The following is a 27,227-nucleotide window of genomic DNA, read 5'->3' as shown; positions in this document are numbered from 1 at the left end:
AGGTATACGGAAATAATTTCAAATAACATAGAATTCTGCCTTAGTTAACTTTCTCAAATCTCAATTTCTGACATTAGTACAATTTCTGTCCTATTTCTAAAGGAAAGGAGATTGATACCAACCTGCCTGTTTCTTAGCACAGTTTTAATGGAAAATGGGAACTTAAATAATTAGGAGGAAAAGAAAATCTTTAATATACAAATCTCCTTTCTCTTAATCTGTGCAACTTTCCTGTTTGTAAGTATGACGGAGTGTGTATTAAGTTAAACTTTTATACTCGATTCTAAACTAGCATAGAATTTAATGTTTATTGTCTTAGATGCAACTTTTATCTCTCTCTTTCTCTCTCCTTTATTTTTTGGAAGTTCATTAAAGAAAATGTTCTATTACTGCTGGCGATTCATTGAATAGCAACTATTTTCTCTATATAGAATGATCTAATTTACCTGGAAACTCAAGATTCAAACATACAGCCCTACACACAGCCGATTTATTTTTAATTTATATGTGACCATAGTACTTTCTCTCATAATTGTCAGGAATTTAAATTACCTATTTTTTACAAATGTATTATATATATATGTAATATACAATAAAACAACAATATATTAATAATGTCCATTTTCTCACATGTACATTACCTTCAAATTTTGTACATTACCTAAAAAATGTATATTTTCCTAAAGAATGTCCTACAGAGAAAATTATTAATATACCAGTTTCAGAAATAGAATTAAAATTTTAATTAGTGGTGAGATAGATATTTACTTTAAAGTTCAATTATTTTCTCTCCTTTCCTCTGTAAAAGACTAGCTATTAGAGAAAAGTTTTAAGACTTTTAAGAAAGGTATTAGAAGCTTTAGGTTTGAGCTTTAATAGGCCAAATACCATCTGTTTCTACAGTTTGTAACATTTTATTATTAACAACTCTAGAAGAAGGAGGCAGTCTATTTCAGTGGCGAGGACAGATTTCTGTCCATCTGCGCCCGTATTGCAGCACGTCACTTGTGCTTTAGATCTGCACAGCTCTGAGCCAGTGTTGATGCCATGGCAAGGTCAAGAGGTGGAGAAGCCTGTCAGCACATCCTGTCTCTAGCGTGATGACAACCACAAGCTGTGCTTCAAGCCCCGCCCTGAGGCAGTCACTCTGTTGAGCCTTGGAGCGAGGCCTTCCACACTATGATTTCAAAGGAAAATGTTAACTTTAAACATTTTAAAATATCAGACAAAAAACTTAATGTATGATATGTCTCTGGTTAATGTCAGGTTCCTTATTAAGGGATCTCATCCCTCAACATTTAAAAATGTGCAGAGTTCTATGGTGATTTTTCTTTTCTTTTTTTTCAGGTCCTTAGTGATTATATTGGGGTTGGGGGAAGCAGAATCCATGTGAAATGCTATTTTACTGCAAAAGAGCTTGAAAATCAGAATACAGGAGGTTAAGACTGACTTTAAAGACTGAAACATTACATGTTGATATTAAACACCCCATTCCTTTTTTTGAGAAAGCTCAGTATCTAGAATCTCTAATTGTGTGCTTTGTTTTTCCTTTTCTTTTTCCAAAAAGTGCCTATCAGATTGTTGTGGAGGAACTGCATCCCCACCGAACCAAGAGAGAAACCGGAGCCATGGAATGCTACCAGGTTCCTGTCACGTACCAGAACGCCATGAGTGGGGGTGCACCATACTACTTTGCTGCCGAACTGCCCCCAGGGAATCTTCCGGAACCTGCCCCATTCACAGTGGGCGATAACAGAACCTATCAGGGCTTTTGGAACCCCCCTTTGGCTCCACGCAAAGGATACAACATCTATTTCCAAGCCATGAGTAGTGTGGAGAAGGTGAGAGTCCTCCAAGATTTTGCTTTTTCACTGCCCTGAGGATTAGCCACAGTCAAATTTTATAAATACTCAGTAACATTTGTCAGGGGAAGAAAAAAAAAATTCAGTGTGTAGGGGGTGTTGTTTCTGTTCCTAGCAGCATGCACGGTTTGGGGCCTACTGTAGGGGTGGGGCTCCATGCCAGTTATATTGCACAGGATTCCTGTTTCCTAGTAACTGCTTCTCTTTGAGCCCTCTTCAGGAAAGCCCACAAGAGCAATTGTGAGTAAAATGATTTGAAAAGATGGGTGTACTATTGCCAGGCCTCCAGCCCCTGTAAACATAGGGCATTGTTCTGTCTTTTTTGCTCAATAGTGGCACACTTCAGGAGATTAAATTTACTACAGGATAAACAGAATGCTTGTTCCACAGCAGGCTAATAAACCCTTATAAAGTTTTCAGGGGGTACAAGCCAAATAGTAAATAACTGGTAACAATCCTCTGATTACAAAGTAATAGGGCGCCTGTGGTAGATCTGACAGAACCTAAACAGAAGGCAGCCTGGCGATGGCGGGATGCTGTGCGGTTAGAGAAGTCTGTTTTCCGTTCCCTGGCGGCCCCTCCTTTTCCCATTTTGGACACAGTTGTTTTTGAACACTGCCACGGCTCCCAAATGAATATTGAAGAGGGAAAAACAACAGAAAGTTAGAAACTACCAGCGGTTCCATATGTAGGGAAATAACCTGGGCTTTCATGTCTCATGCTGTTCTCCTGAAAGATTTTCTTTCCTAAAGCATATTTTATTTATTTATATTTTGCAGGGAGGTATAGAAAAAAAATTGAGAATGGAAACCTTCTACAACTTAAAATTCAATAGAAGAATGACAATATTATGTACTTTGTAGCTATATAGGAAATTGCTGGGTTTGAGGAATTGAGTCCCTGAGACGGGTACCTGGGAGATGATGTGGAATATCCAATTGCAGCAGTCCTATTATATCCTGGAATCATTTCATTGCACGACATAGTAATCTATTTGCATTTCTGTAAGGGATCGTGAGAACTTAGGGTATTGACTGGGTGCTTTTGAATGAAAACTTAATCTTTGTGCTTATTTGTATGGTTGGATTACAGTATAAGGAAAGGAAAATGTCCCAGAATCTTCTAAGATGTACTTCAAAGCCAGAGGCTGCTCATGATTAAAAATGCTCTTCTCATCTTCTAGTTTATTTTTATGTAAGTAGGAGTCAGCTGCCTACTTTCTACCCACACATCATTCCGTACCGCTGCCATGATGGGGCTGCTCAAATAAGAGACAACCACAGAAGTTTTATTCCATTCTGGATATAAAGTAGCATAGTTCTGTGTTTGGGTATTCATCTTTAGAGAGGTGAGAGATTCCAAATTAACTTTTGTAACTTGGTCTGTGGTATGAGAAAAGTGTTAATAATGTCTGTTACTTATAAAGAATTTTCTCTGGCACTCTTTAAAAGCTTTGATATGAATTTTCTCTTCTAATTGTTAATATATCTACATGTGGTTTAACCAAAGTACAGAATAGCAATAGTATGTTTCACAATTATCTTGGGAAAAAAGTATTAAAATTGACATGGCTTCTACCAACAGAGACCGGTAATCCTGATGGAGTTAACAGCAATTGCTTTTAAGAAATCAAAATTCCTTTGAGCCTTTATGGTACTGTGAAATAGTCTCTTGGAGTGTACTGTGAAGGCTTTAGGTCAAAGTTAAATAATAAAAGTGCAGATTTTCATTTTTAATTACTAATTTTTCCCTCAATGCTTTACTTTAATTTAAAAATAACAAATGCTTAAGAGGAAAGTATATAAAGTCTTGGTTTATCTGTCTATAAAACTACCCAAGATGGAGTTACATACACATCTTGAAAACAAATAGCCTCTGTTCTGTTCACCGCCTTTAACATCCCATCCAACCTCTTGGATTCAAGGATATATATTCAAAGATATAAACTGAATGAACTAAATTTTGGAGGAGCAAACTGCAGACCTCGAAGTGTGTTTCACCCTCCTACTACCAGTCCACAACATTTAAAAACAAAAGGAAGAGAAAAGATTTTTTAAATTCTGAAATGTCTTGTCCTTTCCCATTTCTCCTTCAACTTCCTGATCTCATCTGTCTAGCAAGAGGAAGAAAAATAATCCCACCAAGAAATATTTAATCCCTAGCACCTAAATTAGAAAAGAAAAAAGAGCAGATGAAATATACTGCAACTGTGATGCAATTTTATGACTTTCATCATTTAGCTCCTTAGTCATGCTAGAATCAAAGCAAAACTGTCTAGTATTCAGCTTTGGTCTGAATCTACAGGTATGAAATGAACAAGAAATTTATATTTGGGTCTGATTTGTATTAGCTTTGCAAACATATTTTTCTTTATGATCAGTCAAAAAGTACAATAAATTCAAATAGAATGCTGGATTGTTTGTCCTAGCAAGATATCCTGTTTCATTACAAGGTAAACAGAGATACCTAAGTCTTTAGAAAATACTAGTTTTTTAAAGTTATTTTACATTTTTTAGAAATCTCTGTGAAAACATCTAAAAAATAGTGTCTTTAATGCTGTGATTCTATTCCTTGGAAACCTAATTTATAACCCCAGATTAATCTTCATACTAGTTGTAGTTTATGAAATAGGAAACATTACCTATAACTGACTATTTTCATTTTTTTATAACTGACTTTTTTTTTATTCCGTCAGGAAACTAAAACCCAATGTGTACGAATTGCCACCAAAGGTAAGAGGTTTGCTTTTTTTTTTCCCCCAAATTCCATTTGCCAACTTTCTAAAATGAAAGAGCTTTGTTCCCTGCTTCAGGGCTAATTAAATGTGGCACTTCTATTACAGAGTATTTGTAGTTGGGCCCAGGTAAACTGCCAGCCAAGGTTTTTGACTCACTTGGGTGTCTTTAACAAGTAATGGTGTGCTACTTTTTATCCCCCAGTACTTGACTGGAGGAATCTTGTTATGACAATAAGAAGGATTTAGAAAACTTCAGAAGGGTTTGTTTCTGCCATTTTAGTGTCTGAGAGGTTTTGTGCTGCTGATTAGCTGCTAATTAAAACCTCAGCAATATCTGCTCAAAACAGCAAATGTCTTATTTAACAACCTCTGTTACTTTTGGTTGTAGACAATTAAACACAAAAGACTGAGCTAGTCTAGGCATATGTAACGGTAAGGATGGAAACAGGTCCATATCAGTAGAATAGATGGATTGAAGATTTTTTCCTTTTTTATTTAAAAAAATTTTTTAATCCAACTATTGCCAAGAAATTAGGTCTGGGAACAGCCAGGGCTATTTCTCCTGACACTGCATATTATAGTTTAGTTGTGTTGTTTCTTTAAGAGACAGCATTTTCATCTTTGAATGAATATTTAGAGTTCAGAGTGGGAGAAAGTCTCCTGTATTCCACTATGTTTATAATCCTTCATTTAAGAGTTATGTAACTGTGCCAACAGGGAAAGAGAGCTACTTGGTGTATTCTAGCAAGAGAAATGAGAAAAAGCTGTCCACACACAGACATAGGGCTCCGCAGAGGGTTGAGGCTCTGGGTGGTTTGCTGCCAGAATTAGTATTAGGTCCCCATTCATAGCAGTAGTTGATTCATTTAGAGGAAAAAATGAATGGCCATATTCTGTTTGTGCTGGCATCTTTCCTTTCATCATTTTTCTCCATCTAATCATCAATCTGCTCAATTAAGCGTTTGTTTTATACTCTTGATTTGTAAAGGCAATAACAAAAGACTTTTCCCTTGACTCATGAGGAGTAATAAAAAAGCCTCACAGAAGAGAAAGTAATATACACTTTTCAATTCAAATACTAGGATTCCTCATGATATTTTTAAAAATAAAGCAAACTTAAATGAAGGAAAAGAGAATGCATACATAGATGCATGAAGTGTATAGGCATTTTATTTTAAAAACTTGGCATATGTATCAAGAGTTAAAATTGAAATTTTTAGAATATAATAGCAGAAGGCATTTAACTCCTAAGTTTTTCAGATTTAAAACAAAACCAGAAATGTAAAATGGTCTCATATCAGCCTTCAGGAAGTTTTTAAAATATGCATATTAGTGTTAGTCACTCTGTCCGACTCTGCAGCCCTATGGATTGCACCCCATCAGGCTCCTCTGTCCATGGGATTTTCCAGGTAAGAATACTAGAGTGGATAGCCATTCCATTTTCCAGGGGATTTTCCTGACCCAGGGATTAAACTTGCATCTCCTGCATTGCAGGCTGATTCTTTACCATCTGAACCATAAATGATTCTAAAATTTTAAGTTTTCTTGTTCAGCTATTTGGATTTATATATGCTTAAGTGTTATTTTGTCCCTCACTCATACAAATAAAATTATGATGACCAATAGCATATGATATTTTGACTTCAGGAGAATTGAAATTTTGGAAATCAGATTTACCATGTGGCAGAATATTTGCCAGAGACTCAGAGGTAATAAGATATAGTCCATTTATGGGAATTTCTTCTTTGCCTAGAAATCCAACCCTGCTGTGCTTCTGGGTCTTAGGTTGACAGTGTTGTTTCTTGAGTGAAAGAAATCTGGCCTTTGCCCCTTCTTACTGTTCTTTTAAGTTGAACAAAATAAAATAAAATTCTCATTCTAAAAATAATAATGTTAGAGTACCTCAGTTCAGCTGAGTCGCTCAGTCATGTCCAACTCTTTCCTACCCCATGAATCACAGCACGCCAAGCCTCCCTGTCCATCACCAGCTCCCGAAGTTCACCCACACTCATGTGCATCGAGTCGGTGATGCCATTCAGCTATCTCATCCTCCGTCGTTCCCGTCTCTTCCTGCCCCGACTCCCTCCCAGCATCAGGGTCTTTTCCAATGAGTCAGCTCTTCACATGAAGTGGCCAAAGTATTGGAGTTTCAGCTTCAGCATAAGTCCTTCCAATGAACACCCAGGACTAGTCTCCTTTAGGATGGACTGGTTGGATCTCCTTGCAGTCCAAGGGACTCCCGAGAGTCTTCTCCAACACCACAGTTCAAAAGCATCAATTCTTTGGTGCTCAGCTTCCTTCACAGTCCAACTCTCACATCCATACATGACCACAGGGAAAACCATAGCCTTGACTAGACAGACCTTTGTTGGCAAAGTAATGCCTCTGCTTTTGAATATGCTATCTAGGTTGGTCATAACTTTCCTTCCAAGGAGTAAGTGTCTTTTAATTTCATGGCTGCAGTCACCATCTGCAGTGATTTGGGAGCCCAGAAAAATAAAGTCTGATACTGTTTCCACTGTTTCCCTATTTGTTTCCCATGAAGTGATGGGACCAGATGCCATGATCTTAGTTTTCTGAATGTTGAGCTTTAAGCCAACTTTTTCACTCTCCTCTTTCACTTTCATCAAGAGGCTTTTGAGTTCCTCTTCACTTTCTGCCATAAGGGTGGTGTCATCTGCATATCTGAGGTTATTGATATTTCTCCCAGCAATTTTGATTCCAGCTTGTGCTTCTTCCAGCCCAGCATTTCTCATGATGTACTCTGCATATAAGTTAAATAAGCAGGGTGACAATATGCAGCCTTGACGTACTCCTTTTCCTATTTGGAAGTCTGTAGTTCCATGTCCAGTTCTAACTGTTGCTTCCTGATCTGCATATAGGTTTCTCAAGAGGCAGGTCAGGTGGTCTGGTATTCCCATCTCTTTGAGAATTTTCCACAGTTTATTGTGATCCACACCGTCAAAGGCTTTGGCATAGTCAATAAAGCAGAAATAGATGTTTTTCTGGAACTCTCTTGCTTTTTCCATGATCCAGCAGAGGCTGGCAATTTGATCTCTGGCTCCTCTTCCTTTTCTAAATCCAGCTTAAACATCTGGAAGTTCACAGTTCACATATTACTGAAGCCTGGCTTGGAGAATTTTGAGCATTACTTTTCTAGCATGTGAGATGAGTGCAATTGTGCAGTAGTTTGAGCATTCTTTGGCCTTGCCTTTCTTTGGGATTGGAATGAAAACTGACCTTTTCCAGTCCTGTGGCCACTGCTGAGTTTTCCAAATTTGCTGGCATATTGAGTGCAGCACTTTCACAGCATCATCTTTCAGGATTTGAAAGAGCTCAACTGGAATTCCATCACCTCCACTAGCTTTGTTCATATTGATGCTTTCTAAGGCCCACTTGACTTCACATTCCAGGATGTCTACCCCTTACTATTATTGTGAAGATTAAAGTAGTGTGTATATATGAAATGCCTAAATCGCACTTAGTGTAACTATGAGTTAAGAGTTAACTGATCACCATAATTACTATATTCATTTAGCATTTTTACATGGAAAGAAAACACACTATTAAGGTAAAATTAACTTACCTGACTATGTTTTTATTATTATTAGAGAATAATTGCTTTACAATGTTGTATTGGTTTCTGCCATAAAACCATGCAAATCAGCCATAAATATACCTGTGTCCCCTTCCTCTTGAATCTCCCTGTCACCCTCCAACTCATCCCAACCCTCTAGATTTTCACAGATTACCAGGTTGATCTCCCTGTGTTATCCAGCCACTTCCCACTAGCTATCTATTTTGCATGTGATAATATATATGTTTCAATGCTGCTTTCTCAGTTTGTTCCACTCTCTCCTTCCCCTGCTGTGTCCGTAAGTCCGTTCTCTATGTCTGTGTCTCTATTCCTGCCCTGCAGAGTTTCACAGCGTACAAGTATAGTCAGCTATGGTATATAAAACTTTTCAGTATGAAAACTAAAACTTTTGCTGCAGAGCATTTTGAAGATACACTTACTAAATGACATAACCATATTGATTAGGGAGGGATGAAGGAACCTTCTGGGCAAGGGATGATTGGATATTTCACAGGTATCTAGTATATATATATATGCAAAAACCTATTAAATTATATACTTAAAATTGTGTGCACTATACTGACTTAGGGCACTGAAAATTCTTTTGCGAAATGTGAAAAAATTTAAAAGCCAAGAGCCACGCACCTATGGACACCTTATCTTTGACAAAAGAGGCAAAAATATACAATAGATTAACGACAATCTCTTTAACAAGTGGTTCTGGGAAAACTGGTCAACCACCTGTAAAAGAATGAAACTAGAACACTTTCTAACACCGTACACAAAAATAAACTCAAAATGGATTAAAGATCTAAACATAAGACCAGAAACTATAAAACTACTATAAAACTCCTAGAGGAGAACATAGGCAAAACACTCTCCAACATACATCACAGCAGGATCCTCTATGACCCACCTCCCAGAATATTGGAAATAAAAGCAAAAATAAACAAATGGGACCTAATTAAACTTAAAAGCTTCTGCACAGCAAAGGAAACTAAGCAAGGTGAAAAGACAGCCTTCAGAATGGGAGAAAATAATAGCAAATGAAGCAACTGACAAGCAACTAATCTCAAAAATATACAAGCAACTCCTGCAGCTCAATTCCAGAAAAATAAACGACCCAATCAAAAAATGGGCCAAAGAACAAAATAGATATTTCTCCAAAGAAGACATACAGATGGCTAACAAACACATGAAAAGATGCTCAACATCACTCATTATCAGAGAAATGCAAATCAAAACCACAATGAGGTATCATTTCACTCCAGTCAGAATGGCTGCGATCCAAAAGCCTACAAGCAATAAATGCTGGAGAGGGTGTGGAGAAAAGGGAACCCTCTTACACTGTTGGTGGGAATGCGAACTAGTACAGCCACTATGGAGAACAGTGTGGAGATTCCTTAAAAAACAAAGTAGAACTGCCTTATGACCCAGCAATCCCACTTCTGGGCATACACACCGAGGAAACCAGAGTTGAAAGAGACACGTGTACCCCAGTGTTCATCACAGCACTGTTTATAATAGTCAGGACATGGAAGCAACCTAGATGTGCATCAACAGATGAATGGATAAGAAAGCTGTGGTACATATACAGAATGGAGTATTACTCAGCCATTAAAAAGAATACATTTGAATCAGTTTTAATGAGGTGGATGAAACCTGAGCCGATTATACAGAGTGAAGAAAGCCAGAAAGAAAAACACCAGTACAGTATACTAACACATATATATGGAATTTAGAAAGATGGTAACGATAACCCTGTATGCGAGACAGCAAAAGAGACACAGATGTATAGAACAGTCTTTTGGACTCTGTGGGAGAGGAGAGGGTAGGATGATTTGGGAGAATGGCATTGAAACTTGTATAATATCATATGTGAAATGAATTGCCAGTCCAGGTTCGATGCATGATATTGGATGCTTGGGGCTGGTGCACTGGGATGACCCAGAGGGATGGTACAGGGAGGGAGATGGGAGAGGGGTTCAGGATAGGGAACACATGTATACCTGTAGCAGATTCATGTTGATGTATGGCAAAACCAATACAATATTGTAAAGTAATTAACCTCCAATTAAAATAAATAAATTTATATTTAGAGGAAAGTAGAAAAAATAAATAAATAAAAGCCAAGAGCAAATAGTCCATACACTAGAACAGCACGATCATTTTGAAAATATTTTAACCTGTGAAAATTATCTAAAAATCGTCCTGTGTTTCCTGCTTTCTCGGAAGTCACATCTGAAAGCAACACATAAAGAGAAAACAGGTGTTTATTTGACTGGTAGAGAAAACATGTATAATCAATGTCATAATTTCTAAAATAAATAGTGATATGAATATATATTATGAGACAAAAGAAGTGTTCTGGGAGTTAGGGTCATTGATGTTGGGATCATTGATCCTGCTCTCTGACTCACATTTATATTAAGAAGTCTTTGAGACATATGTGTCAGGAATGGAGTGGAAGCATTTAATATAAATTGCGCAGGAAATCATGAAAGTCATAAACTGTTTATAAAATAGCGTATCCAAAGCCAAAACTATGAACATACAAAAAGGAATTTTGTCCAGTGTTATCTTTGAAAAGCTAAAAGGAGAATAAGTCTCAGGAAAGGTTCTTGTGGTACATTAAGAAAAGGAGGCAACCTTAAAAAGTCACTTGTCCAGTGAAGAGCACCGTGCAACCTGGATACTCAGCATGTATAGGCAGAAGTCTCTCGGATCACTGAAACATCACTGTTTTAGGCTGCTATCAGTTTGCTTTCTGTCTTTTTACTTATAATTACCTATAATGGTCTAAATTGGTATACACCCACAAAATTATTTTTAAATTAGCAGCTAAGAATCTGGTGCCATGGTACCATAAAGAATATATACCATGATAATTTTATTTTTTTTCTCAAGGAAATTATGCTGTGAGTGATATTTTAATAGTCAGATTTAAATGTGAAAATAATATACAAATTATAATAGAAATCACTCAATGGATTTTAAAAAGTACTTCTCTGGAAATATGTTTTATCTTTGTTTAACACTAGAATATTATATCATTTAAAATGTTCTCAATATGAAATAATCATTTATGTAACCATGTACTCATTTACATAAAATTATTCTACAGGCAAGCAAGCATTGATGAGTAATCAAGATATCAAATAATTCCCTAGAATAAAACTAAGAAATAAGACCAATAGTATATGAAATTGAAAGTATTATCATCTGTTTATATAAGTAATTTGATTTACACTTTGAACCTATATTTTGTTCAGTTTTCCCTCAGATGAATTTCTGGTTTTCTAAAAGAAAACTGGCAACTTAAATTTTTAATTTCATGGTGGTTTCTATGTTGATTAAATCTGTCCATTCCAATAAAAAGTATCAAATCTGATAAAACAGAAAAGTGTAGTATAAGTAAATTTATTGAAACAGAGCATTTAAGGTGAGAAAAGAGTTTCTTTTCTTAAGTTACTGAAATACAGCTATTTTTTTACGTTATAACAAACACAAGTTTTCCGGTCAGAAATGATTTTATTCCAGATCTCCATTTGTAAGTAGTTTGCTTTGGCAAACTGCTGTTTGTCTACCCATTAACCATTCTTTGACTTATTCCAATTTCATTTGGATGTCAATATGCCAGCCATATATCTAGCATTTATCTAATACCTGTTATACACCAAAAATTCTAGGTTCTGGGGACAGAGCAGTGAATAAATATAGACAAAGTCCTAACTTCTGTGAACTTAAATTCCAGTAGAGGGAAACACACCAGACAGAAACACATATGTGATATGGTGAGGGTAGGGGATGAGGAAACATGTGTCTAGGGCATTGCTATTTTGTGTACGTTTATCAGAGAAAGAGGGACAACAGAGGAAGAGGTGATTGGATGGTATCACCAACTCAATGGACATGAGTTTAAGCAAGCTCTGGGACATGGTGAAGGACAGTGAAGCCTCGTGCCCTGTAGTCCATGGGGTCTCAAAGAATCGGACACAACTGAGAGATTGAACAACAACAACAACATCAGAGAAAGACACTCTGTTAAGGTGAAGGAAACAAGGGAGGGACCCATGCAGGGGAGAGTCCTCACAGCAGAGGGAAGGTGGCCTCAGCCTCAGGGGATGAATCAGACTGGTCCTAATTAGTGATTGCCAACAAAGGTCCATATAATCAAAGCTATGGTTTTTCCAGTAGTCATATATGGAGGTGAGAGTTGGAACATAAAGGAGGCTGAGCACCGAAGAATTGATGCTTTTGAACTGTGGTGTTGGAGAAGACTCTTAAGAGTCCCTTGGACTGCAAGCAGATCAAACTAGCCCATCCTAAAGGAAATCAGTCCTGAATATTCATTGGAAGGATTGATTCTGAAATTCCCATACTTTGGCCACCTGATGCGAAGAACCACCTCATTAGAAAAGACCCTGTTGCTGGGAAAGATTGAAGGCAGGAGGAGAAGAGGACGACAGAGACTGTTGGATGGTGTCACCGACTCGATGGACATGAGTTTGAGCAAGCTCTGGGAGGTGGTGAAGGACAGGGAAGCCTGACATGCTGCGGTCCATAGGGTCTCAAAGAGTCGGACATGAATGAGCACTGAACAACAACAACAACAACATTAGCTTAGTCAGAACAACCTGGAGGGCTTCAAAAAATGGATTGTTGGGCATCAGCTCCAGAGTTTCTGAATTAGTAGGCCTGGAGAGAGGCCCAAGAATGTGCATTTCTCACAGGCTTATGCCGACACTGATTCTACTACTACTCAGATGATCACGCTTTGAGATCAATCACTGGGCTTCTAAGAAAATGTTTTCTTCCTGAATTTTAGAAGGAGAGATGGCAAAGACAACCACCAACTCATCCATCTTATCATGAGCATTATGTTGTAAGGATTTGATATTTAAAAAGTGGAGAGCCAAATTGGCTAACAAGAGGAGGACAGCAAAGAAAACAAGCCAACTCGGAGACCTAACAACTCTGAGCTGAGCAAGCCATTGCTGGAACTCCTTAAACTGTATATTTAAATGTGAAACAAATAAATGTCCTTATTATCAAAACCACTAGTGGTGGGTAATCTGTTACCTGCAGCAGGTATTGTCTAAACTGATGTTTGGTTTTTATTTTCCCTTAGGAATAGTAGTGAAAAATAAAATTGACATTTAAAAATATGGAATCTCTTATTAGGTATCAGTCTAGAGTATCAGTTTAGTTCAGTTCAGTCACTCAGTCATGTCCAACTCTTTGTGACCCCATGGACTGAAGCACACCAGGCCTCCCTATCCATCACCAACTCCTGGAGTTTACTCAAACTCATTTCCATTGAGTCGGTGATGCCATCCAACCATCTCATCCTCTATTGTCCCCTTCTCCTCCTGCCTTCAATCTTTCCCAGCATCGGGGTCTTTTCAAATGAGTCAGTTCTTCACATCAGGTGACTAAAGTATTGGAGTTTCAGCTTCAGCATCAGTCCTTCCAATGAATACCCAGGACTGATCTCCTTTAGGACGGACTGGTTGGATCTCCTTGCAGTCCAAGGGACTCTCAAGAGTCTTCTCCAACACCACAGTTCAAAAGCATCAAATATTTGGCACTCAGCTTTCTTTATAGAGTATCAGGAATCCATTTGCCTCTTGGATGTAGGTACTTTGATAGGATTTATCCTAAGTCCCTGAGAGCTGGGAAGGAAGAACCAACATGGCTCTCCGAGAAGCCAAGGGAAGAGAATTCCAACCACTGAATTATTCATATCTCCATTCACCCATTTATTTAGTATCAGCTTATTTATTCTTTTGATAAACCCAAGGTTGACTTGTAATTGTGAAAGGTGTTCGTTTAACTCTTGTAAGTTCACATCCCAGGAATGGTCTAAATCAGATCATTATTAATTCAGAGTATTACTAATGTTAAACAATGATGATATAGATCTTTGCCAATCCCTCAAAATAATGTGACTTCAGTGCTAGCATACGTTTTAAGTGTGCATTCCAATATTAAGAAAAATTTACTTGTCACAAAGGTGTAGGTGTGGATAGATTTTATTAATAATATATGACAAAACATAAATTCTGGTGATATTTTATTTACTTTATTCTTTCTTCCCTCCTTTGCTATCTTTCCTCTAATTACTGGATAAGATTAGTTTTTTAAAAAAAGAATTTGCTTTATAGTTTTAATTTTGTCTTATGCTGCTTTTGTCAAATTTTTCATTGGTGCCCTTTTCTTTGAGTGTGCAGATGGGTAAAAGTTCTTTTTTAAGTGATCAGGCATTCAGAAATAACAAGCATGAGAAGAAAAAGAACTCTAAGTCTGTCAAGAAGTTACAGTAATACCATAGAAGCTCCATTTGGTTGTACCATGTGTGTGGAATCTTTCTGACTGAATTCATTCCCACCATATTTATCACAGATGAACTTGAGTGCATCTCAACAATCTTGGCTCTTAAATTGCACTCTTGTGCTGTTTTTACAACTGCAACAAAGGGGGATTTGAAAGTAGTGAGGTCTGAAGAAAAAAATATATTTAATTGGGTCTCAGGCTCTAAAATCTTAACCCTAGTTTCTTAAATTGTGCAAAGATGCTTTATATTTTGCCAGGTATATGTGGAAGGAAATGGTAAAGCATCAGAAAGAAATTTTCAGATCTGCTTACACTGCTTTTTATACTGATGGAGGGGCTTCCCTGGTGGTGCTCACGTGAAGAATCTGCCTTCCAGTGCAGGAGTTGCAAGGGATGTGGGTTCAATCCCTGGGTTGGGATGACCCCTGGAGTAGGAAAGGTACTCCACTCCAGTATTCTTGCCTGGAAAATTCCATGGACAGAGGAGTCTGGCCGTCTACAGTTCAGGGGGCCATAAAGAGTCAAACATAACTGAGCAACTGAGCACATACTGGTCAGTCTAAGGTCAACTGTGACAGTTCAGTTTGGCTAGTAAGAAATTCTGGATGGGGTCGGGCTTTTATTGGTCCCTAGGACTGAATTATCTTTGAGAAAGCTGCCAGCTCTTCTGAAAATTTGTAATCAGTGAGAATAATTTTATTGTTCTTCCTCTCAATGCCTAAATACTCCTGCTGGTACTCATACTCCTTTGTCTTGCAAGGGAGAAAAACTGTGCATCACTTTTCCAGCCAATTGTATGTCTGTCCTCGTTTTCAAAAATTAGTCTAATTTGAGGTTTCATTCTTCTTCAACTCAGAAGGGAGGGAATTGCAAGAAAGTATATTGGTAATAGACTACAGCCTGAGGAAAATGAAATTATATCTATGTGAAACCAAGCAGGGAACAAGTACACTTTTAATAAAGCTTAAATCAGTGGTTCATAGCTTGGAACTAACTTCTCTTAGGCAGCAGTATTTCCTTGTGCTCTGTCAAAGACCTTATCATTGTAAATTTTTTCTTTCAATATAGAGCAAGTTACTAAAAATTCACAGCTAGTAGATTTTTTCAACTTATTTGCAAAACTAAAATATCCCTTTGCTTTAAAAAAAACTATAGTAGAATGAAAATGTAATATTTCTACAGTGAAGTTAAAGGCTAATGATTCTGCAAATTATATATTATCCAGAAATCTCTTAGGATAAAGACCTGTCTAGATCAACTGTAAGGGTTATGAGAGTAAGGGCGGTATCTGGTTATATTTATGAAGTCCATGCCTGATATTTAATACAAATGCAATCTTTTTGGAATGAATGTTGTTGTTTTCTAGAATTATTCCACTTTTCAGTGCCTTTAAGATGTATTGGTCATGTTTTTTTACTACGTTTTTATTAACATACTTCAGACATAATTTGAAGTATTTGATTTCTTTATGAATAAAAACTTTGTCCTCTTGGTAGTCTTGTCAGTTTTTGCTTCCCTTCCATCTAAATTATGCTATACTATTAGAATGGGAAAAAAATGTAAAAAGAAAAATTTTGCTTGAGTGACTAATATCATTATTTCAAATATTAATTTTCACCTTTATTCTTTAGGAGAAAAATAGGTTTAAAAAGTGAAGACTACAAAAAATAGAATAAAAATTGTGTATGTAGTGTAAGTATGTATGCTATATAAGTATTCTAAAGTAATGGGAAGCTTTCAAAAACTGCAAAGTTACTGATGGGAAGTTTCTGGCCAGTGATGATTTTTAATCTAAGAAGCCAATTGAACTTTATTTACTTATTATTATATTTATTTTATTATAATGTTGGCAATTGTATATTAAGAATATTAGTAGACATTATAGAAATTTGAAAAGCATTTACTCTATTTTTTAATAAACTATTTTTTTAAATTGAAAATAATGCTAGCATACACAACTTTGTTATATGTAGAATATTAACATAAGCCAAGGAATGCAGGTGGCCTCAGGAAACTAGAAAAAGCAAGAAAAACAATTTTCCCCTTTGAATCTCCAGAAGGAACACAGGCCTGCCAAATCTTAATTTCAGTATTGTATGATTCATTTATGGGCTTCCCAAGTAGCACTAGTGGTAAAGAACTCATCTGCCAATCCTGGAAACATAAGATAGGTGGGTTTGATTCCTGGGTCAGGAAGATCCCTTGGAGGAGGGCATGGCAACCCCATCCAGTATTCTTGCCTGGAGAATCCCATGGACAGATAAGCCGACAGGCTATAGTACATAGGGTCACAACGAACTGGACATGATTGAAGTGACTTAGCACACAAGATTCATTTAGGACTTCTAACTGCTAGAACCATAAATAATAAATTTGTGCTTTTTTAGCACACAAATGTATGGCAATTTGTTACAGCATAAAAAGTAACTAATACAATTTTGGTACCTGGAAGATGAGTCTTACTGAAACAATTACCGAAAAATATGGACATGAATTTGGAATTGAGCAGAGGTTTGGAAAAATTTTGAGGAGCAAGACAGGAAAAGCTTGGATTGCCTTTAACAGACTGTCAGTAGAAATATGAATATTGGGGAAGAGTCAAGATAACAGAATAGGAGGACATGGAATTTACATCTCCTCGCAACTATATCAAGAATACATCTACGAACGAAACAGTTATCACAGAACACCTGCTAAACCCTAGCAGAAGATCAGACACCTAAAAGAACAAGAAGAATCCCCAAGCAACCAGGTAGGATGAAAGAAAGAAAAAACAAAAAGAGGAAACAGGAAGGGACCAGCACCCCTGGAGGGGAACTGAAAGTGAAGAGAGGTTCCCATACTCAGAAAAGCCCATTCACAGTGGGGAAATCAGCTAGGGCAGAAAGAGGATTGGTGAGAAATGCTGCAACTGGTCTGTGAAAGGCAGGACACAGTAGGAACTGTGCCCATGATCTGTGCTGCTGCCTGCATACCCCAGCCTGAGTCCGGTGTCTCCTGGTGCGGACAGGGGCTGAGTGATGGAAAGTGGTGTTTGAAGAATGGACCCAGGGAGGGGACAACTGCTGGCTGTGAAAAGACAGCATGAAGGGATAGGAGTAAGGAGTTCCACAACTGGGAATGTTTTCAGAAGAAGCTACACAAACATTCTGACTTTTCTAGAAGAAACTATAGAAGCACTTCTCTGGGTCACCATAGATGCAAGGTACCATTGCTGAGTGGCATGCAAGGGGGGGGCCTCCACAGCAACCTCCTTCCCTCCCAGCCAGCCTCATGGCTCCATGGACGCTAGGAGGGGCACCCGATCTAAGCATGCTTGTCCACTTCTAAGCCAAGGAATCCTCTGTCCACACAAGCTGCAGAGACCACCAACAAATACAAAAGACCATAAGAGACTACATGCCCCCCAAAATGACCAACCTAGAATAATGGACACATTTTTAGGAAAGTGCAACCTTCCAAGACTGAACCAGGAAGAAACATGAAAATATGAACAAACCCATCATAAATAATGAAATTGAAACTGTGATTAAAAATCTTCCGGCAAACAAAAAGTCCAGGACCAGATGGCTTCACTAGTGAATTCTATCAAACATTTAGAGAAGAGCTACAACCTATCTTTCTCAAAATCTTCCCAAAAATTACAGAGGGAGGAATACTCCCAAACTCATTCTATGAGTCCACCATGATTCTAATACCAAAACCATACGAAGATATCTCACACAGAAAAGAATATTACAGGCCATTAATCACTGATGAATATAGACACAAAAACCCTCAACAAAATACTAACAGACAGAATTCATTAAAGGAACACACACATTAAAAGGACAATACACCACAATCAAGTGGGATTTAACCCAGGGATGCAAAGATTCTTTACACAAATCAGTCAATGTGATACACCATATTAACTGAAGAATGAATATGATAATCTCAATAGACACAGAAAAAGCTTTTGACAAAATTCAGCACTCATTTATGGTAAAAACTCAGGAAGTGGGCATAGAGGGACCCTACATCAACATAATAAAACTTGTACACGACAGACCCACAGCAAACAACATTCTCAGTGGTGAAAAATTGAAAGCATTTCCTCTCAGGTCAGAAACAAGACAAGGATGTCTACTCTTACCACTTTTATTCATCATAGTTTTGGAAATTCTAGCCCTGGCAATCAGAGAAGAAAAAGAAATGAAAGGAATCCAAATTAAAGAAAAGAAGTAAAATTGAAACTGTTTGCAAATGACATTACACATAGAAAATCCTAAAAATACCATCAGAAAAACTACTACAGCTCTTCAATGAATTGGTGAAGTTTCAGGTTATAAAATTAATACACAGAAATCTGCATTTCTTTATACTCCTGAACAATGAAAAATCAGAGAAATTAAGGAAGCTATCTGATTTACCATCGCAACAAAAAGAATACCTAGGAATAAACCTACCTAGAGAGGCAAAGGATCTGTACTCAGAAAACTATAAGATACTGACGAAAGAAATCAAAGATGATGCAAACACATGGAGAGATATACCATGTCCTTGGATTGGAAAAATCAATATTGTGAAAATAATTATACTACCCAAAGCAATCTACAGATTCAAGGCAATCTTTATCAAATCACCAAGAGCATTTTCACAGAATTATAACACTTAAATGTACCATTTGTATGGAAACTCAAAAGACCCCCACATAGCTAAAGCAATCTTGCAAAAGAAAAATGGAGCTGGAGGAAATCAGGCTCCTTGACTTCAGACTATATTACAAAGCTACAGTGATCGAGACAGCATAGTACTGGCACAAAAACAGAAATATAGATTGATAGAATAGGTAGACAGCCCAGAGATAAACTCGTGCAGCTGTGGTCACCTAATCTAATCCAGAGGCTAGAACATACAATGGTGAAAAAACAGTCTCTTCAGGGAGCGGTGCTGGGAAAACTGGACAGCTCCGTGTGAAAAGAATGAAATTAGGAATGAACATTCTCTAACACCATATACACATAAAAAAAAACTCAAAATGGACTGACATGTAAGGCTGAACACTATAAACCTCTTAGAGGAAAGCATAGAACACTTTGACATTAATCACAACAAGATCTTTTTTGACCTATCTCCTCCTTTTCATAATCTTCTAGAGTAATGAAAATAAAACAAAAGTAAACAAACGGGACCTAATTAAACTTCAAAGATTTTGCACAGCAAAGGAAACCATAAACAAGACAAAAAGATAGCCCTCAATATGGGAGAAAATATTTGCAAACAAAGCAAGGCAGTACTGATTCCCTATTTTAATCCTTTGTTGAAAAAGGCAAATGCTGAGTAATAGAAAATTAAATTATTTTTATTCTTAGCAATTAAAAACAGGTCTTTAGAGTGAATCCCCACATCAAAAGGATTGCATTATTTTTATTACAGTGTTATGGTAACATGAACTCTGCCTCTCTTTTTTTTCTGTATTTATCCTATTGCAGGAATAAAAGATTAAAATCCAGTTTGGCCTCATTGAAACACATTTACAGAGTGTTATAGAGAATTGGTTTATGATTATTATCCCATAATAGACAAAGTATCCTTTATCCTCTATCAGTTTAGTGTCTGAAATTATGCATTCTATTCATTTTTTAATGAAATGTGGATTAAAGATTCTCTCTCTAATTTAATAAACGGCATAAGAGTCAAAAGTTAATTGGATCTTTGTTGAATGAGCAGTGACCACTGTGTGTGATTGATGGGAGGAAAAGTCAGTGAATTACATTTTTAATTTGTTTTATGTATTTAAAACTTTTATCAGTTTTCTCAAGTAAATTATGTAGCACTAATTATTCTTATAAAAATCATGGTAAAATCCTAATTTCTTTCAAAAATAAAAATTTCTCAGATTCTGCAAATCCGAGATATAAAAAATGCCACATGCTTGAGTACGTATAGTTTATTATGTTTTCATTTTAAAGACAGAAAATGAATGTTATTACCAAGACATATAAACAGTTCTAGATTTGTCTCCTGCTGTTTTTTATGAGTTTCAACCAAACTTTAAAGTTTGCAATCTTGTTTAATTCTTACCTTGTGGCTCAGATGGTAAAGCATCTGCCTGCAGTGCGGGAGACCTGGGTTCGATCCCTGGGTTGGGAAGATCCCCTGGAGAAGGAAATGGCAACCCACTCCAGCACTCTTGCCTGGAAAATCCCATGGATGGAGGAGCCTGGAAGGCTACAGTCCATGGGGTCACAAAGAGTCGGACACGACTGAGCGACTTCACTTTTCACTTTCTATTCTTTATTCTTAGAGCTCCTGCTGAATTTACTGGGAAAGAGGTTACCATCTCCAAGTGCTTGTTTTAGGAAATGCAGAAATTCACATTTGCAAATACCATGGTGAAGGTGACAAAGTGATTGTCACCACATTTTGCATAACCCTGGTGGTAGCAGAAGGAATTTTACAATTTAAGTATCACTGACCTTTCATGAAATATACAGATTGTCCTTTTAAACCTCTTGGTGATAGATGTTTGTGTGTGCAGACTTGCCTTCCATATTGTAAATTCAAAAGGACAGTGTATTCATTGCTGTCCATTGCTGTTACATAAGTTCCCTATATGCAAACCTTCAACTTGCAAACTTTCAAAGACCTGAACATATGTTTGCATATCCAGTCCCGTACGTGTAGTTCACATGTCTGACGTACATCATATGTGTGCATCCTCTACAAGCAGTTGTGCTTTTGTGTACTTTTTGTACAATACTGTAAAGAGTACAGTAGTACAGTATGTTTATTTCAATCCTAAGATGTCTAGATGGAGAAGACAATGGCATCCCACTCCAGTACTCTTGCCTGGAAAATCCCATGGACGGAAGAGCCTGGTGGGCTGCAGTCCATGAGGTCGCTAAGAGTCGGACACAACTGAGCGACTTCACTTTGACTTTTCACTTTCACGCATTGGAGAAGGAAATGGCAACCCACTCCAGTATTCTTGCCTGGAGAATCCCAGGGACGGGGCAGCCTGGTGGGCTGCCGTCTATGGGGTCGCACAGAGTCGGACACGACTGAAGCGACTTAGCAGCAGCAGCAGCAAGATGTCTAGAAACAAGCATAAAAGCAGTGGTAATATTGTTGGAACTGCCAGCAGCCCCAACAGGGAGGCCTGGCGTGCTGCGATTCATGGGGTCACAAAGAGTCAGACACGACTGAGTGACTGAACTGACTGACTGTACTTTTCAAGGTACTTTTAAGATTTAGTGTTTTCTCTATTTTTTGCTATGTGTTTGTTTTTTATGTACTTTTTGTGTGTGTGAAAAGTATTGAAACCTTTACAGTACAGTACTATATAGCCGACTGTGTTGTTTGAGCACCTAGGCTGACTTTGTTGGGCTTAGGAATAAATTGGACTTAGGAACATACTCTTGGAACAGAACTTGTTTATATGTAGGGGGCTTACCTGGTGGCTCAGGTGGTAAAGAATCTGCCTGTAATGCAGGAGACCCTTGTTCAATCCCTGGGTCAGGCAGATCCCCTGGAGAAGGGAATGGCTACCCACTCTGATATTCTTGCCTGGAGAATTCTATGGATAGAGGAGCCTGGCAGGCTACAGTCCATGGGGTCTTAGAGAGTTGGACACTGCTGAGCGACTAACACTTTCACACTTTCACTACCGTATTTATAACACCTGTGCCTCTTAAAGTCCCAGTCTTTGCCTTTAAGGGAACCATCAGTTCTTGATACCTCCTGCTCTGTTGGTCTCTTTGCTGCTATCTTCCCAGGTGAAAATTCACCTGGGCTGTGCCTTTGAGGTAGGGTTTCACTGTATTGGTAAAGCTTTCCTCTGCTCTCCCTGTTAACCATCATCTCAGTTCTGACTTCTTTATAAAAAGTTGCTTTGTATTGGCCAGGTATTCTGCCGACATGTCCAGCCAGTAGGGAAGATAGTTTGAAGTAAATGTGGTTCATTGGTGGTGATCTGACAGTGCACTAAAGATAAGAGCAAGTAAGAAAGTTGTTGTTGTTTTTTTGTGTGTGTGAAGAAATAAAGAAGAAAGAAAACTAAAGGTCCTAAGAAATATGTAGCTAACACTTCACCTCACATAATTCAGTTTTTCTCAAGGCTGGCTACTGGGCTTCCCAGGTGATGTTAACAATAAAGAATCCACCTGCCAATGCAGGAGACCAGGAGGAGGGCATGGCAATCCACTCCAGTCTTCTTGCCTGGAGAATCCCGTGGAGAGAGGAGCCCAGCGGTCTGTGGTTCATAGTGTCACAAAGAGTAGGGCATGACTGCAGTGACTTCACACACATGCTAGGCTTCCACCATATCAATTTTTAGAAGTGATCATGGTAGCAACTACTTTGTTAACCTGTGATTTAAAAAAGAAAAATTGTTTTACATCATCATTGTGAACAGTACTCATCCCTTGATTACATCTTTGTCCATTGCTTACTTCCCTACACCTACCTGTTCCACCAGCTGTTAAACACTGACAATTTGGTCATCCATCTGCATTGTTTATTGTCTGCCTACTCTCTTGTCAGGCACTAAGCCTGATGTTGAACTTCAAGGGAGCCAGGCATGGGATGCAGGGCAGGACACCTGTATGCAGTTACTATGCAGAGCAGATTTGGGGTACAAATAGTCATTGGCCACATCTGTCTTAAATCACGAGCTATTATCTTCCTCATGGAGATTCCTCAACTCTACCAACATCTGTTCTTGGAAATAAAATCCTCCCCTTTTCATTTTGGTAGGATAGTTACAGTCTATGTTATATAGTTGCTATAATCTGGATTTAGCTCATAACTTCCATTTAAACAAATATCTTCCCATCTGAAAACTATGGACGTGTTTCTGTTCAGATTTTAGAAAACAAATCACCAATCTAATTTGTGTGTTTTAGACACAAAATTGTACATATTTACCTAATGTGGGGATTTTTTTCCAGACTTATTTATGATCATAGAGGCATACCTATATTTCTCTATATTTGACCTAGAGATAGATTTTTTTAAATGCCATCATCCTAAGATAGTGGTCTGAAGCTTACATTTTTTAACTTCAAACATTTTGGACATATTTTCCAGTTAGAAAATACAGATATTTCATTGTGTGAATGTATTTTTAATTCTTCACCTTTTGAGAGACAGGCATCACCAACATGGCATCACCAAAGCAGTGGACATGAGTTTGAGTAGACTCTGGGAGTTGGTGAGGGACAGGGAAGCCTAACATGCTGCAGTCCATGGGGTCACAGAGTCAGACACGACTGAGCAACTGAACTGAACTGAAAAGCCTTGTGTTGCATGCAATTATGAATTAAACATTGTCTGTCATAGGACAAATTCCTAAAAGTGGTATTTCTAAGTTTTATACATATGTATTATATAGTATATTTATTTAATATATATTTTAATATTTTAAAATATATTTACTATATTAACTATTAATATATAACATATACATATATATTTTAAAATATTACAGCCAAATTACACTCAAAAAGAATTATACAAATTTATATTTCAAACAGTGTACTAGAATTCTGCTTTCTCTATACCTTTATTACTACTAACTGAAATCAGTCTTTAAGATTTTGCTTATCTAATCAGTTCAGTTCAATCACTCAGTCCTGTCCAACTTTTTGCGATGCCATGCACTGCAGCATGCCAGGCCTCCCTGTCCATCACCAACTCCCGAAGTCCACTCAAACTCATGTCCATTGCGTAGGTGATGCCATCCAACCATCTCATCCTCTTTTGTCCCCTTCTCCTCCTCCCCTCAATCTTTCCCAGCATCAGGGTCTTTCCAAATGAGTCAGTTCTTCGCATCAGGTGGCCAAAGTATTGGAGTTTCAGCTTCAGCATCTGTTCTTTCAGTGAATATTCAGGACTGATTTCCTTTAGGATGGACTGGTTGGATCTCCTTGCAGTCCAAGGGACGCTCAAGAGCCTTCTCCAACACCACAGTTCAAAAGTTTCAATTCTTTGGCACTCAGCTTTGTTTATAGTCCAACTCTCACATCCATACATGACTACTGGAAAAAACCATAGCTTTGACTAGACAGACCTTTGTTGGCAAAGTAATATCTCTGCTTTTTAATATGCTGCCTAGGTTGGTCATAGCTTTTCTTCCAAGGAGCAAGCATCTTTTAATTTCATGGCTGCAGTCACTATGTGCAGTGATTTTGGAGCCCCCCAAAATAAAGTCTGTCACCATTTCCATTGTTTCCCCGTCTATTTGCCATGAAGTGATGGGACTGGATGCCATGATCTTCATTTTCTGAATGTTGAGTATTAAGCCAACTTTTTCAGTCTCCTCTTTCACTTTCATCAAGAGGCTCTTTAGTTCCTCTTCGCTTTCTGCCATAAGGGTGGTGTCATCTGCGTATCTGAGGTTATCTAATGGACAGTGTTTTATTGTATTATAATGAGATCCACATAATGATACCACTGATAGTTTTTTTTAAATCATCCAGTGAAGAATGAAGACATGACCACATGAACACAGTTAACTATTCAATTTATGTGATGCATTTTGTTTCAAGTTGATGAATGAAAAAAGTTAACAAATATTCCAAACTCTTATTTTGAAGTCTACTACTTTGGGAAAGCCTGGAAATACTTCAGAATATTTCAAGTGCATAGTGGTGTTGTCACGTTTCCCAAGCTACAGTAGATTTAAAATCGTCTTGAATTATGATATGCTTTTATTAATCACCGATAGTCTGATTTCCAAGTTCTTCAGACATTCTTTCATTGACTGAGGCAATATTCGTAGAAGTTGTGAAAACTACACTTTTTATTCTTTAAAAGCAAATAAGGCGTGTCAAAAAATAACCAAAGTCGAGGAAATTATGAGGAACCACAAGAATAAGTTGGGGTTCATCAAATAAGACTGTTGGCAGAAGCAAATGTGCAGAATGTTTTTAAATTCACTGCTAAGAAATCTTTTTAAATCCAGTTTTGAGTATTTGAAAGTCACATAATACTTCGCAGAATGACAACAAGACAAATGTCACAATAATCACAAAAATACATAAAGTACATTCTTATTTTAAATTTCTCCTTTAAAAGAGATATATAACCCAGGCAAAAAAAAAAGTTAAAACAATATGCACATCACCAGCTAAGTTCAGTTTGACTTCTGTTTACCAGATGTTTTGATAGAAATCTTCTTCAGTGTTCAATATAATAATGTCTTTGAAACATTGCTGTGAAACTTCTAAGCCATATATCCTGTTTGTTGATAAGGAATATATGGATTGGGGAATCAGTGTTAAGACCACACGGACATTTATTGTAAAACAAAAATTAAAGTATTACTCTCAATATAATAATTGTTTTAAGAGTCTTAATAAATAAAGACAAATTTCAATATGATATATACAGTCATCTAGAGCAATATAGTATGGAGAAAATAGAAAAATATTTCCCCTTGCTGAACTGTGGATTACTTCTGCTTTAGTTTCGGAGGAATTCAGTTTTAGAACTGACCTATGGGGTGCTCATGTCCTTACTCTATTGCCATGATCACAAGATTATTTATTTACCAAAATGATGCTAAAAATCTTTGTAGATGTCTATACATGACTGCCTTCTCTCTAATTTTCTTTACATAAAGACATCAATGAAATAAATATGTAGTGAAATCCTGATTATACTAGACTTAAATGTGTTTTTTAAATATGCCTTCTTAAGCCTTGATAGGCCAGGGTCTAGGAGACTCCACTGGAGAACTCTCAAAGGCCTGACTTGCCCCATATTTTGTCATGCTTTTATTTGGATTCATTCACAATAACAGCTGCTCATCATGCAGGGTATTGGAGAATGACCTAAATTAACTTTTCTGCAGGAAGTAAAGGGACCTCAGGATAGGAGACTGCAGTTTCAAATTTCCCCTGAGATGTAAATTAATTCAGTCTTTATCTGGGATGACTTAAAGGACTTCGTATATAATGTCTCTTGTTTCTCTCAAAGAGGATCTATCAGCATCAGACACCTAGGTCGAGTCATCAAATACACAGGTCTACTTACTGAGAAAAATCTGATTAGTTCAGAATAAAAGGGTGAGGGGAGAGGCACTGTGAACAAGGCTCACTTCCAAAAAGAATGGGTTAGGAAGAAGACTAAAAGAAATCAGGTCATTTATTTAGGGGGTTAAAAAAAAAAAAACATGGATGATTAGCAGTCCCTTTTAAGGAAACTTTATAATTTTATGAGGTACTTTTCTTTGCCATTTTGTTAATTCTTTATTTCCAAAATTTATTTCAATATGTTATTAAGAACTTGTCATCCTGTATATTAAGTATAAACAATCTCAGGAGAACAAGGATGAATAAAATTATGTTTATTGATCAGTAGGCACTCACATGCTACTTTTCTACATTCATTTTCTTGCCGTTTTCCATTGATGAAGGCTATTTATCTTCTCTTTTTTTTTGGCTTGTAACTATAATTTCTGCTCTTAAATTTTTTGGTTTTTTGATAACCATTTCTTAGGGCTTTCCAGGTGGCACAGCGGCAAAGGCTCCACCTGCCAGTGCAGGAGACACAGAAGACACAGGTTCAGTCCCTGGGTCGAGAAGATGCCTGGGGTAGGAAATGGCAACCCACTCCAGTATCCTTGCCTGGAAAATTGCATGGAGCGAGGAGCCTGGTGGGCTACAGTCCATGGGGTCGAAAAGGGTCAGACACAACTGAACAACTGAGCATAAAGTCATTTCTTAAC

At 37.4% G+C, this 27,227-nt stretch overlaps 1 protein-coding gene across 7 annotated transcripts in view; it reads left to right on the top strand.

Moving 5' to 3' along the window:
- Positions 1-27,227, top strand: part of PTPRK (protein tyrosine phosphatase receptor type K) — a 612,930-nt gene that overhangs the window by 503,423 nt on the left and 82,280 nt on the right. For all 7 annotated transcript variants that reach the window (NM_001191537.1, XM_024996500.2, XM_059889627.1 and 4 more), the window contains exons 12-13: positions 1,568-1,841; positions 4,558-4,594. In NM_001191537.1, the coding sequence (NP_001178466.1) occupies positions 1,568-1,841; positions 4,558-4,594 (311 nt within the window). The remainder of the gene's footprint in view (positions 1-1,567; positions 1,842-4,557; positions 4,595-27,227) is intronic.

The sequence above is a fragment of the Bos taurus genome, chromosome 9 (genome assembly GCF_002263795.3).
Source record: "Bos taurus isolate L1 Dominette 01449 registration number 42190680 breed Hereford chromosome 9, ARS-UCD2.0, whole genome shotgun sequence".
NCBI classification, from domain to species: domain Eukaryota; kingdom Metazoa; phylum Chordata; class Mammalia; order Artiodactyla; family Bovidae; genus Bos; species Bos taurus.
The sequence above is the reverse complement of the archived record's forward strand: the minus strand, read 5'-3'. Positions and strand labels throughout refer to the sequence as shown.